The sequence below is a fragment of the Canis lupus genome, chromosome 15, assembly GCF_003254725.2.
Source record: "Canis lupus dingo isolate Sandy chromosome 15, ASM325472v2, whole genome shotgun sequence".
Lineage (NCBI taxonomy): Eukaryota > Metazoa > Chordata > Mammalia > Carnivora > Canidae > Canis > Canis lupus.
In genome coordinates, this window is record NC_064257.1 from 26,859,121 (window position 1) to 26,882,692 (window position 23,572).

At 38.4% G+C, this 23,572-nt stretch overlaps 1 protein-coding gene across 15 annotated transcripts in view; it reads left to right on the forward strand.

The window, feature by feature from the left end:
* LRRIQ1 (leucine rich repeats and IQ motif containing 1) overlaps nucleotides 1-18,617 on the forward strand; it is a 214,991-nt gene extending 196,374 nt beyond the window's left edge. For 2 of the 15 annotated variants that reach the window (XM_049094257.1, XM_035699206.2), the window contains exons 29-30: nucleotides 15,866-15,969; nucleotides 18,065-18,617. In XM_049094257.1, the coding sequence (XP_048950214.1) occupies nucleotides 15,866-15,969; nucleotides 18,065-18,142 (182 nt within the window). In that variant the 3' untranslated portion in view covers nucleotides 18,143-18,617. Of the gene's footprint in view, nucleotides 1-623; nucleotides 1,133-1,161; nucleotides 1,207-7,118; nucleotides 7,193-10,620; nucleotides 12,301-15,865; nucleotides 15,970-18,010 lie in introns of those variants that run through there. The other 13 variants (XM_035699208.2, XM_049094261.1, XM_049094262.1 and 10 more) reach the window with 10 other exon arrangements.
* The last annotated feature ends 4,955 nt before the right edge of the window (nucleotides 18,618-23,572 follow it).

Consider the following 23,572-nt stretch of genomic DNA (forward strand, 5'->3'; position numbering starts at 1 on the left):
TCTCTGGCTGACTTATTTTACTTAGCTCTAGCTACAATCCACATCATTGCAAATGGCAAAATTTCAGTCTTTTTTATTGCTGAGTAATATTCCATTGTAGGTATATACCACATCTTCTTTACCCATTCACCAGTCGGTGGTCATTTGGGCTCTTTCCATAATTTGGCTATTGTTCATAATGCTGCTATAAACACCACGTACAGGAACACGGGGGAGAAAAGAGGCAAACCAGAAAATAAACAATAACTGCAGAGAACAAACTCAGGGTAGCTGGAGGGAAGATGGGCAGAGGGATGCACTAAATGAGTGATGGGATGAAGGAGGGCACTTGTGATGAGCACTGGGTATTGTATGTGAATGATGAATTACTAAATTCTACACCTGAAACTAATATTACACTATATGTTCATGAGCTGCAATTTAAATTAAAACATGAAAGAGAAAAAATATTAGAACTTAAATTTATTTTCAAAAATTAAAAATGTCATTATTTTGGTATTTCAAGAATATAAGCAGTATCTCTTATGTGAAATGGCTTTGTTTTTTCTCTGAAATTATTAATGACTTAACCAACTTCATCCAATGCAAAGATGTGTTAATGAATTGCAGTGTTAATTTTTTAGGTGAGAGGACCCACATCTGTGGTTATCAGCTGTCATCCTCCATTCCTCCAGTAAGAAAACTTGATTGGCTGAGAAAGATAATGATATTCTCCAAAAAGACTCTTCCAAGTTGAAGAGAATACCCTGAAATAGACTACACAATGGGGGTCACTCAGTGCCCTCAAAACGAGGGGCCCCTGGGATTTGTTAGGGAATTATAGTTCTAGGAATGGGCTAGATCCTGTTCAAAACCATTTAGGGAGCGTTTTCCAGCACAAAGAAGGTGAAGGTATTCATACTTTTTTTGTCCCCTGCCAGCCAGAATAATAGCATTTCCATCACAGAGTCTTATTGTTAAGTGAAGAGAAAACCATAATTATGTAACATTTTCATATTACCAAGTGTCTTCTTTAGATCTAAAGATCTAAAATTAGAATTTTACATAAAATACCAGATCAAAAAAAGATAAGTAGATAGGTAGATGGGTAGATAACAGAGAAGTTTACCTCCTAGTTCTTGACATATTACCATTTTTTTTCATATTACCATTTCCATTTAGTTACAGGCATGATTTTCAAACTATGAAACTGCAGAAGTAATAGCTGTAAGTATAGTAATAAATGATCTTATTTCACTGATGCTTCGTTGGTGGATTTACCTCCCCATGTTGTCACCTTGATGCTTTGCAAGCCTTCTGCAACCCACTCTGAACCCCTTATCTCCTTCAAATTTTTCCTTTTTTCAAGGCCCCAAGATTTCCAATTAGCATTTTGACCTCTTTGGCAGCTCTGCTACATCCTAGGGATCCCTTTTATTGTGTAACTTAAATTTATAAGTCAGTGGATTTTCTCACTGGATGTCTAGAAATGTTTCACATGTAACTTAATTTTCTGTCACATAGAGTGGGCAAAGGTGAGTAAAAGTTACATTTAATCATGTACCTATTTTTATATTTTTTGCATAAACTGAAACTACGCATAAAAAGAATAAATTGAGTTTTGGTTCAATTGCCCACTAATTAGCATATTGGTTTTACTTGTACCTGGCCTTTAAAAAAAATCTACATAGTTACATCATTCTGATATATTTCTTTCATCTTGAAAAAAACACATAGTCTCTAGTATTCTATATCAAATTTTACAAAGTTCAAAGGAGACACTACTCATTAATATTACTTTACTAAAGCATGTGCTCATGTAATACACCCAAAATCAACTCAATTATGGGAGTATTCTTTGAACAACTTCAAAAAGTCTTGTCACAACTCATTTACAAAGGCCTTGAGGAATAAACAGTGACATGAAAAAAGGGTAAGAAAGTCTGAAAAAAACTTTCAGTAATTATTAAATTTTAAAAATCATGTTCGGAGATATGAGAGCATATAAAAATTTATAGGTGGGCATAGATATGAATACAGGTATAGAAAGGTATTTCATGTATTTCCTCACTTACAGACATTGAAGATAGTATTGTTTTCCATTGATACATATTATTCATTTTTAGTTCCATAGGCCTATTTCCAGGAAATGGGCAGTTCTTTTCCATTCCAAGGCATGCAAAAACAGATTTACATCTCACATTTGATTTTCTTTATGGTACTGTTACGTTAGAGGAATCCTTTATTTCTGACTATTGAACACAATATTGTCTTCTTTACAATAAATCTTGGTCACTTGAAGCTGAGTTTCACCTGTGCTATTATCACTTACCTTTGGGCAAAGAGTTTAAAAGCCTTACCTCAGTTTCCCCCATCTTTAAAATGAAGATGATGTGTATCTCATAGAGTTGTAATTAGGATTGAAAGAGTGGGTGAAAATAAAGTGCTGATCAGGGGCCTGGGGTGTAGTGAACGCTTAAATCCCTGCAACGTCACATTTTCAGGCAAGTTATGAGCGGACTGACAATGACAGAGAATTGAAGAGCACGTGGGCGATGAGAAAATATGAGCACTAACATGTAATACTTGTAATAGTTTTGAGAGTAAAAAGTAATATAACTGTACTCAAGCAAAAATCTTGTTGATGCTAAATGCATAATGAAGAGTTGTTAAGTATGTCAACTATGGTAATACTTCTAATTAGCTGCCGTACCAAATGGCATAAGTGGCCATGTTCTATCTACAAAATCTTCTAATAAAATAATTCCATGATACCATTGTGTATGCCAATTGTTGCAAAAATTCATTGTACAAGAACTAAAAATTGTCATATTACCCATTTAAATGATTCAAACTTCCATCCCACTATACATGTTATATTTTTGCCCAGATAAAAAAAGGTAAAGATAAGAGTTTATAATTATAAATTGTTAAACTTTTTTGGTTCTCTCTAGGAAATCTGGCTTTGCTTCTCCTCTTTTTTTAATCCAAAGTGTTTGACTTAAAATAGTACATCAATAGAGAAGCTAGAGCTAAATCACATGGAATTTTTTTTTAAAAAAATTTTGTTCAGCAAGAGTTGGTCTCTAACAATGTAAAGTTGTAAACTTTAAGGCTCTTTTTATTTTTGTTTAAGCCATTAACTCTGACCTTTCTTGGTCTCAAATTTTTTGGCAGAAGCTTTAAAAATGAATTTGTTAGGTCTTGATATTTTGTTCCTGAACCTTGTCAATTAATCAAACAAACACATTAACACTTTAACCCTTAAAATAGTCCCACAACCAGAATTAGATAATCAAAATTAATTACTATTATACCATGTTTACATGGTTGGTGGAATCATCTAATACATATGTATCAAAAGTCTAGTACAAAGTAGGCACATAATAGATAGCTGTTGATTTAATGTTCTTTAACAAGTTGATACTGCCTGTTTCTAAGATCTAAGACAATTTAATGAAACAGTCAACAGTCAAGGATTCCAGACACAGTTAAATGTAAGTTATTAGTAACCACAAAAGAGTGTTTACAGATCTAAAACAGTAGTTTGACCAACAGCTGATGTTATCCAGAGAATAACAAATTTCAATGTACTTGTATGAGAAAACTAGTTTGTACACATGTCAACTATACTTATTCTTTGTAAAGAAACAAACAAAAACCCACACATTTTTAATATTTTTGAGGACAGGATCCACGTATGCTCTATTGATAATAGATTAAAGCATCATGTTTCTGACTGTAGTATACTAGTTCTTATGCCTTCCCTTCATGTTCATTTCCTTTCTTAGAATAAACTACTATACTCTGAATTTTGGGGGGAGGGTTGTTATTGTTGTTGCTTTCAAACCAATTTCTTACACTAGCTAATGTGGTGAGTAAATAAATGGGCATGGTCAAATGTGAAATGCATTTGTCAAGTGAATGAAACTGAAGTGCAATAATATAATAAATCCTCAGGCTAGTCATGTTTATTGTTGCCAAATGTCTCCCTGCTAAGAACTAATAAGCATGAAAAGGGATAATGAAAGTTTCCATGAAAAGTTTTTGGGAAATCTATCCACAAGTCTTCACTATCTGAGAATGTGGAAATAAGTATTTGTTTTATACAAGTTCCATATGAGGGCTGTAAAGATGGAATTACTAGAATAGAGTAAAATGGAAAGCAACTACAGTGTGATAGTTACTAATGTTATTTGGCACATGGAAGAAAATTGACAGGGAGGGTCCACAGCAAGGCTGACTAGAACAGTGCCTGCTATAAAATAGCAGTAAATAAATACATGGTGAATGAATGTGTAAATAAAAGGATGATTTTAAGATTTATGTATTTATTTGAGAAAGAGAGCGAGAGAGCTCAGGGGAGGAAGAGTAGTGTGGAAAGGCAGAGGGAGAGAGAATCCAAGCAGACTCCTCACTAAGCACCAAGCCCGAGGTGGGCCACAATCACAGGACCTGAGATCATGACTTGAGTCGAAATCAAGAGTGGGATCCTCAGCCGTCTGAGCCATCAGGTGCCCCTAAATTTTAAATTAAAGCTTTCAAAGGCCCCATGTGATCTCAAAAATCCAATGTGGTTTTTAAATGTTTAAATTCCAAAGGAGGGATCCCTGGGTGGCGCAGCCGTTTAGCGCCTGCCTTTGGCCCAGGGCGCGATCCTGGAGACCCGGGATCGAATCCCATGTCGGGCTCCCAGTGCATGGAGCCTGCTTCTCCCTCTGCCTATGTCTCTGCCTCTCTCTCTCTCTGTGACTATCATAAATAAAAAATTAAAAAAAAATTAAATTCCAAAGGATAACTGCTTACTGATAAACGTTTCAAGATTTACTTAAAATGCATATTTTTGCTAAATGTTTACTTTGACTAAGTTAGTTAACATGGGAAAGTGAGGGGTAAGACAAGATTATCAGAAATTAAAATAGAGTGCTTTATTAGAAACTAGGTTATTTCAAAGGAATATACCTGTCTATTAAGGGTAGAAAATACTCTCAATTATTAGAATCATTGTTCTTTATTTACAAGCAATGTGGACACGTGGTTGTAAATGTCATAAAACTGAATAGAGTCCTGAAGAGAACAATGAAAAAAAAATGATTAAAGGAATTGGGAATAGACCTTACCTGATCTGACAAGAGTAAAGGGACATATGACTTGATTTGTAGAAGCAATTGTGTGCAGGAGAAAATGGGGAGCTGGGTAGCTTGTAAACTGTTAACTCCTCAGCGAGTTACAATTTTTATTTCCTAGTCAATTTGGAAATTTAAACACTCGCTAACTATTAGTTTAGTGGGAAGCCAACAAATTGGGCATAGTTACATAGAATAAAAAGAAGAGTTTTAGTTAATTTAAGGGCCACATGACCAAAAGCAAACCTAGTTCTTAAAAAAAAAAAAAATCACAAAACCTTTTTATATTTTACAATCAAAATAAGTCACTCAAAAAATTCCTCTAGAGGGATGCCTGGGTGGCTCAGCAGTTGAGCCTTTGGCTCAGGATATGATCCTGGGGTTCAGGATCAAGTCCTGCATCGGGCTCCTCACGGGGAGCCTGCTTCTCCCTCTGCCTGTATCTCTGCCTCTCTCTCCGGGTCTCTCATGAATAAGTAAGTAAAATCTTTTTTTAAAAACCCTTTAGGGAAAAAATAAATAAAAATAGCATTGAATAATGTTAATATGAGAACTGCAGAATTTATAGAAATGACAATATTTTTAGCACCACATTCTAGCCATCTTTGTGCCAAGACACACAAGGTATCTTCAAGAAGAAATTAACACAATAGTGTGTTACAAATAGTAAAACCTGGCAAACAGTGCAAACAATAAAGGGGCCTTAAAAATTCTAGATCAAATATGAAGGGTAGCTATTTATAAAGGGTCAAGAAATAGGCGAAATACAAACACAAAAATCTATACAATATCTATCAAAATAAGATTCCTCACTCTATTTGATATACATTAGTTTCTATGCTCATTAGGAATTGTTTTTCAAATATATGTAGCCAAGGCAAATTATATGTGTCTGACTTAGAAATAATATACATCATGATTTTTACCAACAATAACAAATATTGTGGATATATTGTATCAAATGTACCAAACCTAACTGATTTTCTTAGTCATATGTCTCTTAAATATTGTGTATGAAGAATCATCGTAAATGTCATCGTCCAACTGAAATGTTAAGAAACAGAAATTTCGTTAATATTTTTATAAGTTATAGAAAACAATTTTAGTCACTGAAAAAGCTTGAAAGCAACTTGAGAAAACTAAAAAAATGTTAGTCACTGAAAAAGCTTGAAAGCAAAATCACCATGATTTATTGAGGCAATCTGAATACAATAGAGACAACCTGTTATTTGTTTAGTTTTCATTCTCAGTGTTAGACTTTGAACTATCTAAGTGAAGTTCACTCTAAATATCATTATAATCCAAGGTAGGACATAGCAATGACCTTAAAAAGCAACTGTTATTTGAACACTGTAATAACTCCCTCAACCTCAAACATACCCAGTGTAACTCATTCACAGCACTTAAATTGATATAAACGCTTTGCTGCTAAAAATTTGTTCTGGTCACTTTCATTAAAATGTTGAATTTTTTTTTTCTCCATGCTTTACTTGTGCTGTATCTGCTGTTAAGCAATACAATATGGGAAGGGCTTTGAAAGGATTTCTATATCCAGACACATAGTGTTGGGTGTATCGATGAAAATCCAATGACGTATTACTATACATCATGAAATTTCTATTTTGACCGGTTTAACGAAGTTTTTTTTATACATACCAGGAGAGTCATTCAAAGCATTTTACATATTAAATTACTTATCAAAACACAGCATATATAGACCTTGACATTTGTTAAAGAACCAAGGATTTAACCAAAAAAAATTTTTAAAGGACCAGAACAAATCTTTAGCAGAACACAGATTATGTGGCAAAGAAGTGACTTATTGGAAGATAGAGCATATTTATCTAGACATACTTTCAGCATATATGTAAGAAACTGATTGGATAATTTGTATGATCACCTGCAAATATGCACAGACTGTTGTTAAAGAAACATAAAATCTATAAGAATAATGTTGCAGGAAAGAGACAAACACTGTTAAAGGTCCTTTAGTCATAATTTTTTTTATTCCAGGAGCCCATCAGTAGGTCTAGCTCTAATGTCAATTTTTTGAGGCAAGATTCTCTCGCTATTGTATTTTCATGGGGGTAAGTAATTTTAGAATGATTATACATTGACTGTATTAAATTGCTTATTTTCTTTTTTCCATTTCTAAAGTAGTTACAGGACAAAGTAATAGCTTTACAATAAATACCAATATGTGGTTTCTTGATAGATGTGTTGTTTTACACCTCGATTTATGTTCCATGTATCTTGTGGTTCAAGAATTTAAGTGTCAACAAAAAGACTCTCACTAAATGCAATGAGAGAATAAGCTATATTGATTACTGCCTGAATTATTTATTTACAAGTAGCAAAACAATAAAATGCAAGCTTTTAATCACATCAAAGATATGTTTTTAAAAAACTATATGTATATGCAAGTATCTATGTGATTTTAAAGACCAACTTCCTATAGCATTTTCATTTAACTGAAAATTTACCTCAAAATTACTATGAAGGTGTTTTAAAATAGCACACTATATATTTTTCAACTTATTTCCTGAAGGGAGTACAGTAAACAATTGAAAAATTTACAAACTGCCCTTTAAATATAGGATTACATTGTAAGTAAGTACAAAAAGACTGGAAGATTCATCAACAGCTTCAAAATAACAAAGACAACAGAACAATATTGGGGAAAAATTATTGTACATACAGTAAATTTTTAGTCAATAGAAAAATCCTTTAGAGTGCAGATACTCTGTTAAGAATAGGGGATTTGGTCTAAAGAGAAGCCATGTTTTAATGCAATTCAATTGATTTCATTTTGAAATAATTATTTTAGAAGTGTACAAAATTATAAATATTTCAATACTTTGTGCAGAAAGTGTCTCCCTCACATATAATTTGTTATCTTTGATAAAAAGTTTATATTAATAGTAAAGTTATTAAATAATACATCTTTATACTATTAAGATACTCTCATAGAAAATATTAACCAATAATGAACTATTATTGGATTATATTTTAAAATACTTACTGGTACATATTACCTTGAATAATGCTTACAAGGAACTTGATTTAGCTTACTCTGTTGGAAGGACACATCTGTGTCAGGCATATGTGGAAATCGGCTTACTCTTTTATTGATCTGTGTTTTTGTCTTATATAAATATATCTGAATTCTAAATGTGTTGCAGCAGCTCTTCGGTTCTTGGACCTCTCTGCTCCCCCACCCCTTCACCCCAGCTTTCTCCTCAAATTATGTGTTCTCCTAAGTACACACTTGCTATCCAGGAAATAGTTTATTCATTGAAGAATTTTTACTGCTGGGGCAAGGTGAGATTTTGCTGTTACTGTTGCTGTTTTCCAAAATAGACCAAAGAGAATTTCCATTCTGTTATCTGGAAAATATTTTTTTTTCCACATGTAACTAGCAAGTAGGAAGATGATAAGCTTTTAGGACACGTTCTTACACCTTTTAGGCCACTATTTTATCATTAGGAAATTCTTACTTAAAAAAAAAAGGAAATTCTTGCTTTTCTGCATTCATAATATTCCTGTTGCTTGAAAGAGTTCGTGAAGCTTCACAAGGGCTACTGACGGATTTCCAGGGAATAGCTTCTCGCAGGCCAAATCTGGCTGGCACTTGGAAGCCAACTTTACCTGGTATGGCTGTTGGTCCCTCTGCCTTTGAGTGAAGCCATCTGTGAAGGTCTCTAAACTCGTGAGCTATGTTCTATCTCCAACTCCATTACACACTTGTACCTGTAGCCAGAGGTACTCTCTCTGTCTAGCACACCCCTCCTTAAATCCATGGCTTTTCCTTTCCTGCCTTTCAGTAATATTCTCTTTGTAGACTAAAAAGTAAAATATGCTACCTTTCAGGAGGTTCATTAACTACTTTGAAATTATTTTCTTGGGATGCCTGGGTGGCTCAGCGGTTGAGCATCTGCCTTCAGCCCAGGGCATGATCCTGGAGACCCAGAATCGAGTCCCACATCAGGCTCCCTGCATGGAGCCTGCTTCTCCCTCTGCCTATGTCTCTGCCTGCCTCTTTCTGTGTCTCTCATAAGTAAATAAATAAAATCTTTAAAAAAAAAAAGAAATTATTTTCTTAATCACAGTTTTAGTATAAAAATCCAGAAGGCAATACTGTTTTTAAAAAGCTTTTAGGGATGCATGAGTGACTCAGCGGTTAAGTGTCTGCCTTTGGCTGGGGGCATGGTCCCTGGAGCAGGGATCGAGTCCTGCATGGGGCTTCCTGCATGGAGCCTGCTTCTCCCTCTGCCTGTGTCTCTGCCTCTCTCTCTGTGTGTCTCTCATGAATAAATAAATAAAATCTTTTTAAAAATAAAATAAAAAAGCTTTTTAAATATAAAATGGGCTTTTACAATCAATATCTACCATCATGCTGGACCAAATTTGAAATTAAGGCAAATTTCCACAAACGATCTAGTGTTCCCTGACCTTTCTGTTTAGACACATTTAAAAAAAATATTTTAAGTTTCAGTTGGAAAAGCATAATGTTTGTTGTTTTTTTTTTAATTAGGCATTTCTCCTCCTAAACATTAAAGCATAATAGCATCACAATGGAGAGTCACATGGTTTGAACCTTTGCCTCCAGCCTAAGGGAGCTCTGGAATTCCTCACTCTGCTGCTTTTCAGACTGCTTCCCCCACAGATAGGACCCTGTGCTTGCTTAATCTTCAGGAGATTTAAAGCAGATGATCATAATTCTTTAATAGTATTTTTGATATGGCATTCTGGGGTCTTGCTGAGTAAAACATTCCTAATCCACTGTCCTATTCTTTAAGCTACTATTTATTTTTAGCTTCTAACAATTTTTGATACTTTTTTCTGGATAAATTCTAAATTGTTGACTATAATAATTTCTCTCATTTTATAGCACCTCTTTACAAAGCATTCTCATAGTTCTTACCACCACTGCAGTATAATCAGAAAGGTAATCTTCACAATAATCCTGTAATGCACAGATTGTTTCCCTCATTTATAAAACAAAGGCTTAGAAAGGTCGTAACCTGTTTAGAGTCACAAAGCTGCCAGACTAGAACCCAAGAATATCTTTTGATTCTAGACCTAATACGTTTTCTGTTTAACCAAGAATTTTTTTTTGAAGAAGTCCTTAACAGAACTATTTCTAAAACTAATTATAACATATTATTTTATGAAAACACAATTATAAACGTTTAAGCTTTGAAAATAAAAACAAATTTAGATATCTAAAAACTAGGAAGATGTATCATCTCAGTCTTGAACTACCTACCAGTCTTGACTTGTAGATAGAAGAAAACATACCTATTTTTTCAATCATTTCCTTTTATTTGAACAAAATGTATGTTATACCAAACTTTATTTTGCAAACAAAAAGGATACTAAATATGCTTTTTTTAAAATTCAAAGATCATACAGTTCTCAAATAAGTGTTGTTGACAAATATATTTCTTACTTTAAAATATAATTTTACTCGGGTAGAGTTAAGTGAAAGTGTCCATTTAATATCACTGTCTAGGTTTTTCAATTAAGGGAATACTTGCTCCAGTGATAACAAATAGAAGACCTTCTAAGAAAGAACGTATATCATTCCGTGACTATCCTGTACAACTCAGTGGTGGATGGGGAAGTGGCAAAAAGAAGGCGAAAACTTCAAACTAATTCTTCAAGCTTCAGCATTCAAAACATATGGCACACGGTTTTCTCCAGAGATCTATGGATATCTGGTCATGTTACCAATTGAATACAAGGTTTTAGAGTACTGTATTTAATTTGTATTATTATACATATTCCACAATTTTGTTTGCTGATGGAGTTATCTGATTTCCCATCTGTAAAACACAGTTTTGCTATTGTTCCTATGTTTATGAGGAACGGCCTCCAGAATTAATTCTTAAAATATTGTAATAGAATTTGCCTATCCAATTTCTTCTTTTGTTTAAAGATTTTATGACATATGTATTAAAGATGGTTTTCATACCATAATAAGTTGTAATACCATACACATATTGTAAGAGAATATAGCTGCAATTTATTGACCCTGCTCATAGTATTAATGAATAATTAATAGATTGATAAATTTTATTTGACCAGGCTATTATCATTGGGCATTTGAAAGATAAATTGATCCAGAAGATATTTAGAGTAGACAATGAAAATGGCCTTTTCTTTTTACTTTAAGTCATCTTAAATAGAGTTATGTTAAGAAAATATACTTTGTGCTTAAACTAAAATGAAATATCAGTTTAAATATTTATATTATTATATACTCTTATTTTAATTTCAGTTAAGTTGCCTCAAAATTATTTTTAAAAACTTTTCACATCTCCATCTTAAAATTTTGTAATATTAATCTATTTTCTAAAGCCACAGACCAGTTTTATTAAGTTCTTACTTTTTGTGGTTAATATTCTATGATGTCTTAGTAAATACAATGTGCAAAATACTGTATTCACCTTTCATGCTCCTTAGGATCTTTTACCTTCCTGAGTTTGGAGCTTTTTTCACCAAGCTAAGTTCTCCAGTGACTTCCCAGGGTGTTGCTGTGTAATAGGATTTAGTGAACTTTAGTTTTTTTCCCTTTGCTTTTCCTACTCTTTATTGAAGGATTTCATCTAAAAATGGCTAAACAGATTTAAAGATGCACTTATTTTGTTTGTATCCCCTATCTACTTCTGGAGCTCTATTGCATTTCAAACCTATAAATCTCTCTTAACTTGATTGAGATAGAAATGTTAATGAAGCTTGAGCTGTCAATCAAAGAAAACAGATATTCATATGCTGTGGCCTAGAAATTGAGCTTTGGAACGTAAGCTCCATGTGTAGTTGCTTTATGAACGTGCTGTTATGTCATCTTTCTACTAAGAGCACCCATAGACCAGCATAATGTAATGATGGAAAATATTTTATCGCAACTTACTGTGAACCCTGCAAGAGAAAACCACATCAGAGCTGAAATTGATGGGGTTTTATGGTTCATATGCTCAAATCAATGAAATGAAAAAGTTAGTATGAGAAGTGAGATGTTTATGATTAAACTGCTTTCGTGCCTAAAAATAATTTAGTCTATAGTTTCCTTATTCTGTGATTTGTGTAATTGTTTCAAAATATTAATTCTGAGGAAGATGATGGGTGCTGATGCTTCTTAAATTTGTAGGTGATGACTGATGAAGATGTCAATAAAATAGTTTCCAAATTATGTTGTTAAATTGGAAGTTCTTTGTAGTGTTGTTTATTGTGTCTGGGCTTCAAATGTTCATTTACAAAATCCAAGTTCAAGCATCATTTCTACCACTAGCTTATTTGCCTTTATGAAAATAGAAAAGGTAAATTTTAAAATCGAATACTCTTTTTAAATAACGTAATTTTTTTTTAATTTAAAAAGTTGAATAGAACCTGAAAGAAATCAAACCAAGAGATACTTGCTGCCTTGCGGGGGAGCCATTAAGGCCAATATTTGTCTTTAAGATTTGGGAAGGCAAAAATGTGAACCTATGTTGTCACTTAGTTGACTGAATTTTGGATTGATAGCAAGGGACCCAGGCAATGTTACTATTCAAATGCACAACTCCAAGTGACATTTTGTCTTTCCTGAACCCTCCCCAACTCAATTCTTTCCTTCCTAACTGTCCCCTTCCCCAGTGCTATCATAATTACCAGGCATTTCCAGTGAGAATGGCAAAGTGAATCCCTGATCACAAAAAAGGCTGGTGGATGTGTTCGGCAGTTTTTGGAGATTCCAGAATGTCTTGATATGAGAGTTAGCTCTATGGTTTATGGAGGTGTCGTTTTCCCAAGGTCCAGTCTGCCAACAACATCTTTGTGCACATAGTGCATTATAAGAGAGCTTTTTAGGTATTTTGAGAAGCATCCCAAAACCTCATTACTTATTGTGCTCATAAATTAATTAAAGTTACAGCCACCACATTAAAAAACAAAAAAGTCAGAATAGTAGAACAAAAGCCAAAGCACTGTTCAAGGCAATGCTCTGCCTTAAAGGCAAAAGGGAGAATACACCAAAATTCCTGGAAATTAGTTTTGGGTTTTTCTTTTTTTTTTTTTTTTATTTATTTATTTATTTATTTATTTATTTATTTATTTTTTTTTTTTTTGAGAAAACAAGGGATAATGCATTTTAACCAGAAAGAATAAGTTGGAAGGCACAGACAGGGATTAAAAGGTTTTTAAGTTAAAGTTGCAAATAAACAATAAATAGCAGTGTTTTAAGAGATCTCTGTAATTCTAAACCTCCTAGCATCAGCATAAGCAGCTTTGGATGTTCCACATTTTGATTTTGCTGTTATTGAATTGGCCTTTGCCATGATTTTCTCTTGGTTGCTCATAATTTACTCATATTCTCACATTTTTCTCAAAATCTAGGTAACATTGAGCCAAAGTTCAGACTAATACAATTAAACATGTGCTATGTATTTTGACAATACTGGTAGTACTATAATGCGTTTCTTAGAAAAGAGAAACATTTTTTGTCTATTCTTTTGAAAAGGAAAATAAGCTGGTAAGGTCTCCCCTTACTATTTCCTTTATTATCGTATTTTTTACCAAATGCAGTTTCTATCATCTTTAAGGCCCAGAAAATAATTCAGCATCTGAATTTATGGTTTTCATGACTCTACTGGGAAAAAGTGAGTTATCAAGTGAATAGACTCTAATTTAGTGGAAGAAGATCCCTAATCATTCTATGGAATAATGGTTGTCAGGGTGAATTTCTAACTCATCACTAATAGGAGATGTTAGTGTGTCTTTTTCCATACAGATGCAATCCATTATCTACCATGATATCTTTGCTTACAGATATCAGATGCAGCTGTTTTTGTCATTGATGGTTAAGAGATTCAGAGAAAGCCTCTTTCCAGAAGCTAAAGAGCTATATATAATCTAGACCTAAGGTATCTAGAACATTAGCCCCTAGCCACATGTAGCTACCTGGTACTTTCTTTTTTTTTTTTTTTTTAATTTTTTTATTTATTTATGATAGTCACAGAGAGAGAGAGAGAGGCAGAGCCACAGGCAGAGGGAGAAGCAGGCTCCATGCAGGGAGCCCGACGTGGGATTCGATCACGGGTCTCCAGGATCGCGCCCTGGGCCAAAGGCAGGCGCCAAACCGCTGCGCCACCCAGGGATCCCTACCTGGTACTTTCAATACAGTTAGTCTGAATTGAGAGATGATGTAAATATAAAATACACAGCAGATTTTAAACATTTAGTACGAAAAGAGAATGCAAAATTGCCCGATCATTTTATATTGATTATGTTAAACTAATAGTATTTTGCCCTAAATAAAAAGTATCATCAAAATACATATATTTTTTTAAGATGTGAGTACTGGAAATATTTGAAATTACATCGATATTGAATGTTCTATTTCTGCTGGATGGCACTGATCTGAAGGCTATTAGGTAGAGTGTTATAGATGCAGAGAATAATCGGTGAGATCGTAGATAAAAGATAGTGACCCCAGAAAACAGGGCACAAAAATGTTAATTTGTAAGAAAAGAAATAATTGATTCTGCTAACCGTAGAAAGTATTATGAAATAAAAAGGAAAATTAAGTGAGGCTGACAAAACATGAGAGACACCGAACTCTGGGAAATGAACAAGAGGTAGTGGAAGGGGAGGTGGGTGGGGGGTTGGGGTGACTGGGTGATAGGCACTGAGGGGGGCACTTGGCAGGATGAGCACTGGGTGTTATATGCTATATGTTGGCAAATTGAACTCCAATAAAAAAAAATTTTTAAAAATAAAAATAAAAAGGAAAATTAAATTGTGGTTCTAGACTCTAAAATGGTATAATTGAATTTAATTCCATTAAAATTAACATATATATATATATTTCATTTTGTTTGTATTTGTTTTTAATAAAAGCCCGTCTTATAACGTCAAGTAAACGTCTTTTATGTTACTGGTGGCAAGAAACAGAATTAGCACTCACCTTGTAGTCTATGTTATCTCAGACTTGACGTATGGATAGCTGTTAATTTTCAAATGGCATGATTTGAATGGACATAAATAAGGCCTTTTCATGGGAACAATGTTATATTTGGCATCTTACTGTATTATAAACCCAATTTTAATCTAATACACAAAACATGAAAACCACTAACAGTTGCATAACCGAATATGATTTATTTGAAAATAGCACATAGCATGTTTACAGCTTCTAAAAAGCATATAATCAACATGGGCTTTATGTGGTCCTGCCTGACCACCATTTTTCCTTCTCATCCAAATAGTATGCGGTTCACCTACTGTTCCTAGGAGCCAGAATTTTACCCAAGTCAAAAACTGAAGTGAAACATTTCATGTGACTAGTCATTTATGACATACCCCTGCCAGCACTTTAGAGCCAGAGCCCCCGCACCCCCCCCCCACCACCTCCACCTGCCTAGTAGGTCTGGAATGGCAACCTGGAGAGGGGATCATGAGAACTCCAGAGCTCAGGGAAGCAGAAGGCAGGGAGCAGCATGCTCTCGTGGAGCAGCAGGAGAGAGTGCCCCAACTGGAAAAGTCTGCTTAGCAGACTTTAGCTGTGCTGTGTTGAGAGTATGGGCCTCTCTGGTACTTGTCTGACATCTTTGTCTTCAGGCAGTAGCTGGCCAAGGTGCCAGGGAAGATCCCTTCTAGGGAGCCTTTGAGAAAAGTGAACTAATCCAATTAATATTACAACAGGTAAAGGGTTCCTTTTTATTTCAAGGTTGATTTTTACCATGACTGAGTGTAATCTTCGTAGCATCCTTACATTTTAGGTATTGGTATAACCACATCTCCAATGCAAAAGCAAAGGGGAGAAACCACTTCAAGCCTATGCTTTCTTTCTGGAAGCCTGAATGCATCTACCAGTGGTAACCAGGTGAGTAAATGTAAAACTTTTTTTTTTTTAAATGTCATTGGCATTTCCTAAAAATAATTTTCTCTTGCAAAAGCTGTAATAGAAGCTTCACGTATATATATATGTAAAAAATAGAAAGCTGTAATAGCTTTACATATATATATGTAAAAAAGTAAAGAGAATAATATAAAGTAAAAAAGTAAAGAGTATATATATATATATATATATATAGAGAGAGAGAGAGAGAGAGAGGGTTTTGTAATCTGTCCTATGTTCTAATCCTCACTCTGATGTGTCATCTTAGACAATTGCAAACTCTGTGAGCCTACTTGCTCACCATTAAATTAGGATTATAACTCCTATGGTGCTATGAGGTCAAGAGACCAAGTATATGAGGAGCCCCTGGCTCAGTACCTTATGTATCAGTGAGTATAAGCACTCTATAAATGACTTGGCAAAGAAAATCTTTCCAAACTCATCTTCCAAAATTAAGTCAAAAATTGGATCGATTCTGCATACCTTATTTAGCAAGTATTTCTATGAAATTATGGAAAATATTTTAAAAGATCTTCAAAACTGACTTCTCTAAATTTGACTCAGAATGACGGTAGAATTGAATGCTTCACATATACATACATATTGTAAAAAAAAAAAAAAACACATACATATTGAGCATCCTCCATTGAAAGTACACAGAATATTTTGGAAATGTAAAATGCATACATTTCTAATAGCATGTAGCTTGCTTTTCACATGGACAAGTAAAGCACATATTTCTATAGGTTAAAATGCCAGCACCAGAACTCAGTAGGCAGTGCTCTAAACTCCCAAATGGACCCATAAAATGTTTCTACTACCAGGTCCCAAAGTGGATGCCAGGTAATTAGCTAGACTGGTGCAGAGTCTCCACTTCTCTCATCCCCTCCCCTTCAAAGGGAAATATTGGCTCATTGTCTCTCTAGGGAGACAAAGAAAAGCATATCCATCCCATGATTTTATTCCTTTTTTTAAAAAGATTTTATTTATTTATTGAGAGAGAGAGAGAGAGAGAGAGGCAGGGGAGAAGCAGGCTCCTCACAGGGAGCCCGACATGGGACTTGATCCTGGGTCTCCAGGATCACACCCCCTGCTACAGGCAGCGCTAAACTGCTGCGTCATCGGGGCTGCCCCGATTTTATTCCTTTCTTAATCTTTATTCATTTTTTGATCAACAAGAAACTTTTTTTTAATCTTCATAAATATAGTCTAACTTTAAAAGATGAATGTTAGCCTAAATCCAATAAACACTAACAGGAACTTCTATTTTAGCATCCCAAAAGGGTTAGAAAATGTTTGGAGCATGGGAAGTATTAGTTTCAAATGAGAATAGACATGGAAAGGGTGTTTTCACATTCTATTTAATTGACCTCGAAAGATGAATTGATATTAAGGAAAGCATTTTAGGCAAATAAAATACCTGGACACAGCTAGCAGTGACATGTCCAGGGAATGGAGAGAAGAATCCAGAGACTGGATTATTGGACAGAACGGGCACAGCCTAAGGACGCCTGGGTGGCTCAGTGGTTGAGCGTCTGCCTTTGGCTCCAGGCATGATCCCGGGGTCCTGGGATTGAGTCCAGCATCAGGCTTCCCATGGGGAGCCTGCTTCTCTCTCTGCCTATGTCTCTGCCTCTCTCTCTCTATATATATATATATCTCTCATGAATAAATAAAATCATAAATCAAACAAAACAAACAAACAAACAAACAAACAAAAAACAGAGCGAGCCTGGTGAGAGAGACAGAGAATTACTGGGAAATATAATTGGGAAGTAGGATTGGATAAAGTACTCTGAGATCTGTCCTGCCTACACCCTTTAGGCAGAAAACTGCTAGGTGATGGTTTTCAAAAATAAGAAGGCAATGCTATTATTACCAATAATTGCTGGCATAATCTCAAAATAAAAATGGACATGATCAGTGGGAAATTGAATTTGATTCAAATATGAAATAACAGGAAAATTACTCGCATCAAAGTCTGTTGAGAGTTGGTTTTACATATGCTGATATTCTCAAATTGAAGCTGCTTCCAAGTACAGACATGGGCTGAACTCTCTGTAAATGCTTCCCCTGCAAGGCCATGGATACAGACGGTGATACCCTAAACAAGCCGCTCTACTCCAGCAGAAGTGTTATGAAGCCTTCAGGAACATGATGCTGAGTCTTCTAAGTCTGATGGCTAGAAAAAGCTAGAATTTCTATAATTGGAATCTATTAGAATCAAAGGATTGTTAAGGCCTCTGTCTCAGTTGGCTTGGGTTGCTACAACAGGATACCATGGTGTGGGTGGCTTAAACAACGAGCATTTATTTCTCACAGTTCTGCAGTCTTCAATTCTGAGATCAGGGTGCCAACATGGTCAAGGGGCCTCTTCCTGGTTTACAGGTGGCCATATTCTTGCCATATTCTCTCATGGCAGGTGAGACCTCCCATCTCTTTATCCCTTTATAAGGGCGTGAATCTCCTCATGAAGCCTCCACTCTCATGACCAAAAGTATAACCCCAATCACCTCCCAAAGGCCCCACCTCTAAATACTATCACATTGGAGATTAGGGTTTGAACATATGAATTTCGAGAAGACACAAACGTTCAGTCCATAGTAGCCTTCTAGAAGCCATGTAGTTTATTTAATTGATAAGAATTGTATTTCTAAAAAATAATATGATCTTTTTTCAATAGATGGCTTTCAATGGGAGTATTTTAACAAGAGAAGCTGAGACTTAAATAAGTAACTGTATTTGTTTTAGGTTATACAGAATGATGGTTAGTAACAGGTCCCCAGCCTCCCAAGTCATAAAAATCTTGGAAAAACCTGTTAGAGGTAATAATACCTATGTTTACAACCTGACTGAATTATAGTTTGCAGCAAACACACTTACCTCAAACTAGTACACACATGTCAGGACATAGAATTCTCATGGAGATTTGTTTCTCAGGTGTGATCCTCTCTCCTCTTTCTTAAATTGTAATTATATATTTCATTTTCTTAATTTAAATAGTTGAATTTTCTTTTTTTAAAGTCACTTTTCATTCCATAGCACCACTTGTTTATTTTTTACTATGTCCATCATCTTTATTAAGTGCTTTCCCATTCTGAATTTTAAAAACCATAACAGTAAACACATAGTGCTCATAATATGGCCAGGCACTGTCCCTGAGTCTTCTACATGCCTGCATTCAGTCCTTTTATTTACTCTCATTTCTTGAGGTAGGCACTAGTCCTAGCCCCCTTTTATAGAAGATGATACTGAATCATAAATGGTTATGTACCTTCTCAGCACCACACAAGGGGCAGGTGGTCCAGGCGGACCCAAACCATTTGAGTCCCAACCTACTCCATATTTGCCTACACGAAAAAGATATGCACACATACGCTATTGCAGACGCTGTGTTACCAGCTACCCAAAGGTGCCACCAATAGGTAATTGGAAAAGTTATCTAAATAATAAAAATATAGGCAGGCCAGAAGGATACAATGATAGTTTGACAGACAACATTTGCTTTTAATTTCAGCTCCTAATTAAGGCAAAATATGGAAAAAGTTATTTTTTCCTTAGAGAAAATTAATCCTAATTTGGATATTAACAGTACAGTAATTTTTTGACGAAGGAAACTTCAGAGAGGTAATGCTATGGTAACTGTGAAGGACGCAGTCTGAAAGCTTTGATTTGCAAGAGATTTGTACAACACAGGCTTCCCTCTGTCAAATCCCTTGCCCAGAGCATGCAGCTTTGAGAATCAGCTCACTTTAGTCACAGAGAACTTTCAATGTTAAAACATTCTTTTTTTTAATACTAAAAAACCTGGTTTCTATCTGAAGCCAATCCATCTAGTTCCACCGCAGGGGCCACACTGAATAAACGTGATAGGTCTTTTGCATATCTTCTCTTAGCTAAAAATCATTAACTCCTTTAACCATTCTTTGCATGACAGCCTTTCCAAATCCTCTTTGACTCATCAACTGTATACTATAAAAGCTCAAAATGATCAATTTCTCTTGGTTGGTAAAAATAGTTTCCAGAGCACTTCTCAGTTCTCTAGATTTCTGCATAACACAGCATATAGTGAAGATTAATCTTTCTGGATGTATGATGCTTCAATTCTGCTAATGTAAGTGAAGTGTGTTTTAACTACCTTAGCAACTAAATCATGCTGTAGACTCAAAATATGCTCAGATCTTTATTGTATGGACCCTTATTAGCTTTGCTTCCCCTCTTCTGTATTTATTTTTAAATCTTCATTTGAAACTTCATATTTGTCTCCATTGGTTTAATTCCATCATTCCACTTTCTCCAAAAACACTTGCCTGCCAATTTTTCTTGTATTTGAAGTCTTTATCCCCCCTAAGAATAGCTACTCTATAAAACTTCTAAGTGCGATATCTGTATTTGAGATTCTGAAGAAAATATTGAACAGAATTAAGGTCCACCCTTAATAACATTTGAAGGAAATTTTTAAATAGTTTATAAGATTATAGTGTTTACTGCTGGAACTAAAAAAAGCTGCATGAGATACTTAGAGAAGCCCCTCCATCCTATACCATTTGCCTCAATTCTAACTCAGCAGTTAGAGATACCCAAAGAAGCTTTATTTTTTTCCCAAAGAAGCTTTAAATGAAACATTGCTCATAGATCTATTTTACTTCATGAAAAATAAAAACTGCACTGATAAAGTTTCTTTTATTAATTCTGTCAAGATCTGTACTTTTAAACTCTAAGCTAGTAATCAAAGTTGTATTAACTTTAGAATGCAGAATTAAAGGACATTCTTAAAATAGGATAATCAATTACTTAGATTTTGCTTAATTCAAGTATTAAACAGTCCTTAATGCAGCATATATGTGCTGCTGAAGGGAGCACCGAGTCTTAATGTGGCAAAAGGATGATTGCAAACCCCTTTGTCCAAAAGTAGCACATGTGAATCAAACATAGCACAGAAGAAATAATTTCATCAATGTAACCAGAAATGAACTTTATTGGAAATATTTGGATCCCTTAAAAGTAACTGCATTAAAGAGATTTCTTCTCAAATAAATTCTATTTTAAACGTGTGTGTGTGTGTGTGTATTTTGGTTTTGGTGTTGCACAAGTGGTTGAGATCTTGCAAAGAATCCAATTTCAATGAACTGGTGGAAGCCATCTTTCTTTCTTTCTTTTTTTTCTTTTTTCTTTTTCTTTTTGATAACCTGAAAAAAAAATGTTCCCTTAAGTATCTGAAAGGGTAGCACTGGATTTTAACTGCTTGTCATCCTTGAACTTTATGAATAAATTATGCAGCCGTGAGGTTCTGTGATCTAGGACGGCAAACTGCGAGGGCAGGAAAGTGTTTGATTGCACAAAGGTCCCTGTGATGTAGGGAAAGCGAGAAATGACGTAATCCGCGGAGGTCCCGGGATTCCTGTCCCGGCGACCCGCTGCCCTGGACGAGGGTCTTAAAACTCCAGCCACGGTGGGGCAATGCCTCGCGTCAGACAAGGTCTTGGCGCCTAGGCCGTTGCCCGCCGTTGGGTCTTCCCGCAGCCCGGCTCCCGCGCGGGGAGAGGCGGGGAGAGGCGGGCGGGGAGCGGGCGGCGGGGAGCGGGCGGGCAGCGGGCGGCGGGCGGCGGGCGGGGGGCAGGGGGCAGCGGGCGGGCGGGGAGCGGGCGGGCGGCGGGCAGGGGGCAGGGGCCAGCGGGCGTCCGGAGCGCGCGGGGCCTGCCGTGGCCGGGACCGCGCAGCCCGCGGGCGGTGATGCCGAGCGCCGAGCGCGGCTCGGGAACAGAAGGGGCCCTGTCCTCACCGGGGGACGGGGGCGGGATCCATTTGCCAATATCAATATTTGGATGGAAAGCTTAAAATACGTTGTTTTCCCAAGAGTTAGACTTTAAAGGAGGGAAAGCACCACGGGTGAAATATTAGCAGCAAATCGGTTAACCACCGGCCTCTCGCCGTCGTCGTGGAGGCTCGAGGTTCACGGGAGAAGCGACGCTGCGCCCTCTCGGCTCCGGGACTCCCAGGCCCGCTCCCCGGCGGCCACAGCGTCGTCCCGGGCCTGGCTGACCGCGCGGCCCCCAGGTCGCATCAGGCGGGGTCCCCCCCAGCCCCGAGGTCGCATCAGGCGGGTTCCCCCCCCTCCAGCCCCGAGGTCGCATCAGGCGGGTTCCCCCCCGCCCCAGGTCACATCAGGTGGGGTCCCCACCCCCCAACCCCCCACCCCCGCCCCGAGGTCACATCAGGCGGGGGTCCCCCCTCCCCGCCCCAGGTCACATCAGGCGGGGTCCCCCTCCGCCCCGAGGTCACATCAGGCGGGGTCTCCCCTCCTCCCCGCCCCGAGGTCACATCAGGCGGGGTCCCCCTTCCCCCCCAGGTCACATCAGGCGGGGTCCCCCCTCCCCTCCAGGTCACATCAGGCGGGGTCCCCCCTCCCCTCCAGGTCACATCAGGTGGGGTCCCCACCCCCCAACCCCCCACCCCCGCCCCGAGGTCACATCAGGCGGGGTCCCCACTCCCCGCCCCAGGTCACATCAGGCGGGGTCCCCCCTCCGCCCCGAGGTCACATCAGGCGGGGTCCCCCCTCCCCTCTAGGTCACATCAGGCGGGGTCTCCCCTCTGCTACCCGAAGTCACACAGGCGGGGTCCTCCCCCAGCCCCGAGGTCACATCGGACGAGATTCCCCCCCCCCCCGCCCCGAGGTCACATCAGGCGAGGTCCCCCCTCCGCCCCGAGGACACATCAGGCGGGGTCCCCCCGCCGCCCCGAGGTCACATCAGGCGGGGTCCCCCTTCCGCCCTGAGGACACATCAGGCGGGGTCCCCCCTCCGCCCCGCGGTCACATCAGGCGGGGTCCCCCCTCCCCTCCAGGTCACATCAGGCGGGGTCCCCCCTCTGCTACCCGAGGTCACATCAGGCGGGGTCCCCCTTCCGCCCTGAGGACACATCAGGCGGGGTCCCCCCTCCGCCCCGAGGTCACATCAGGCGGGGTCTCCCCTCCTCCCCGCCCCGAGGTCACATCAGGCGGGGTCCCCCTTCCGCCCTGAGGACACATCAGGCGGGGTCCCCCTTCCCCCCAGGTCACATCAGGCGGGGTCCCCCTTCCCCCCAGGTCACATCAGGCGGGGTCCCCCTCCCCTCCAGGTCACATCAGGCGGGGTCTCCCCTCCTCCCCGCCCCAGGTCACATCAGGCGGGGTCCCCCCTCCGCCCCGAGGTCACATCAGGCGGGGTCCCCCTTCCCCCTCAGGTCACATCAGGCGGGGTCCCCCCTCCCCTCCAGGTCACATCAGGCGGGGTCTCCCCTCTGCTACCCGAGGTCACATCAGGCGGGGTCCCCCTTCCCCCCCAGGTCACATCAGGCGGGGTCCCCCCTCCCCTCCAGGTCACATCAGGCGGGGTCCCCCCTCCCCTCCAGGTCACATCAGGCGGGGTCTCCCCTCTGCTACCCGAGGTCACATCAGGCGGGGTCCTCCCCCAGCCCCGAGGTCACATCGGACGAGATTTCCCCCCCCCCCCCGCCCCGAGGACACATCAGGCGGGGTCCCCCCGCCGCCCCGAGGTCCATCGGACGGGGTCTCCCCTCCCCCCGCCCGCAGCCCCCGACGGCGACCCCC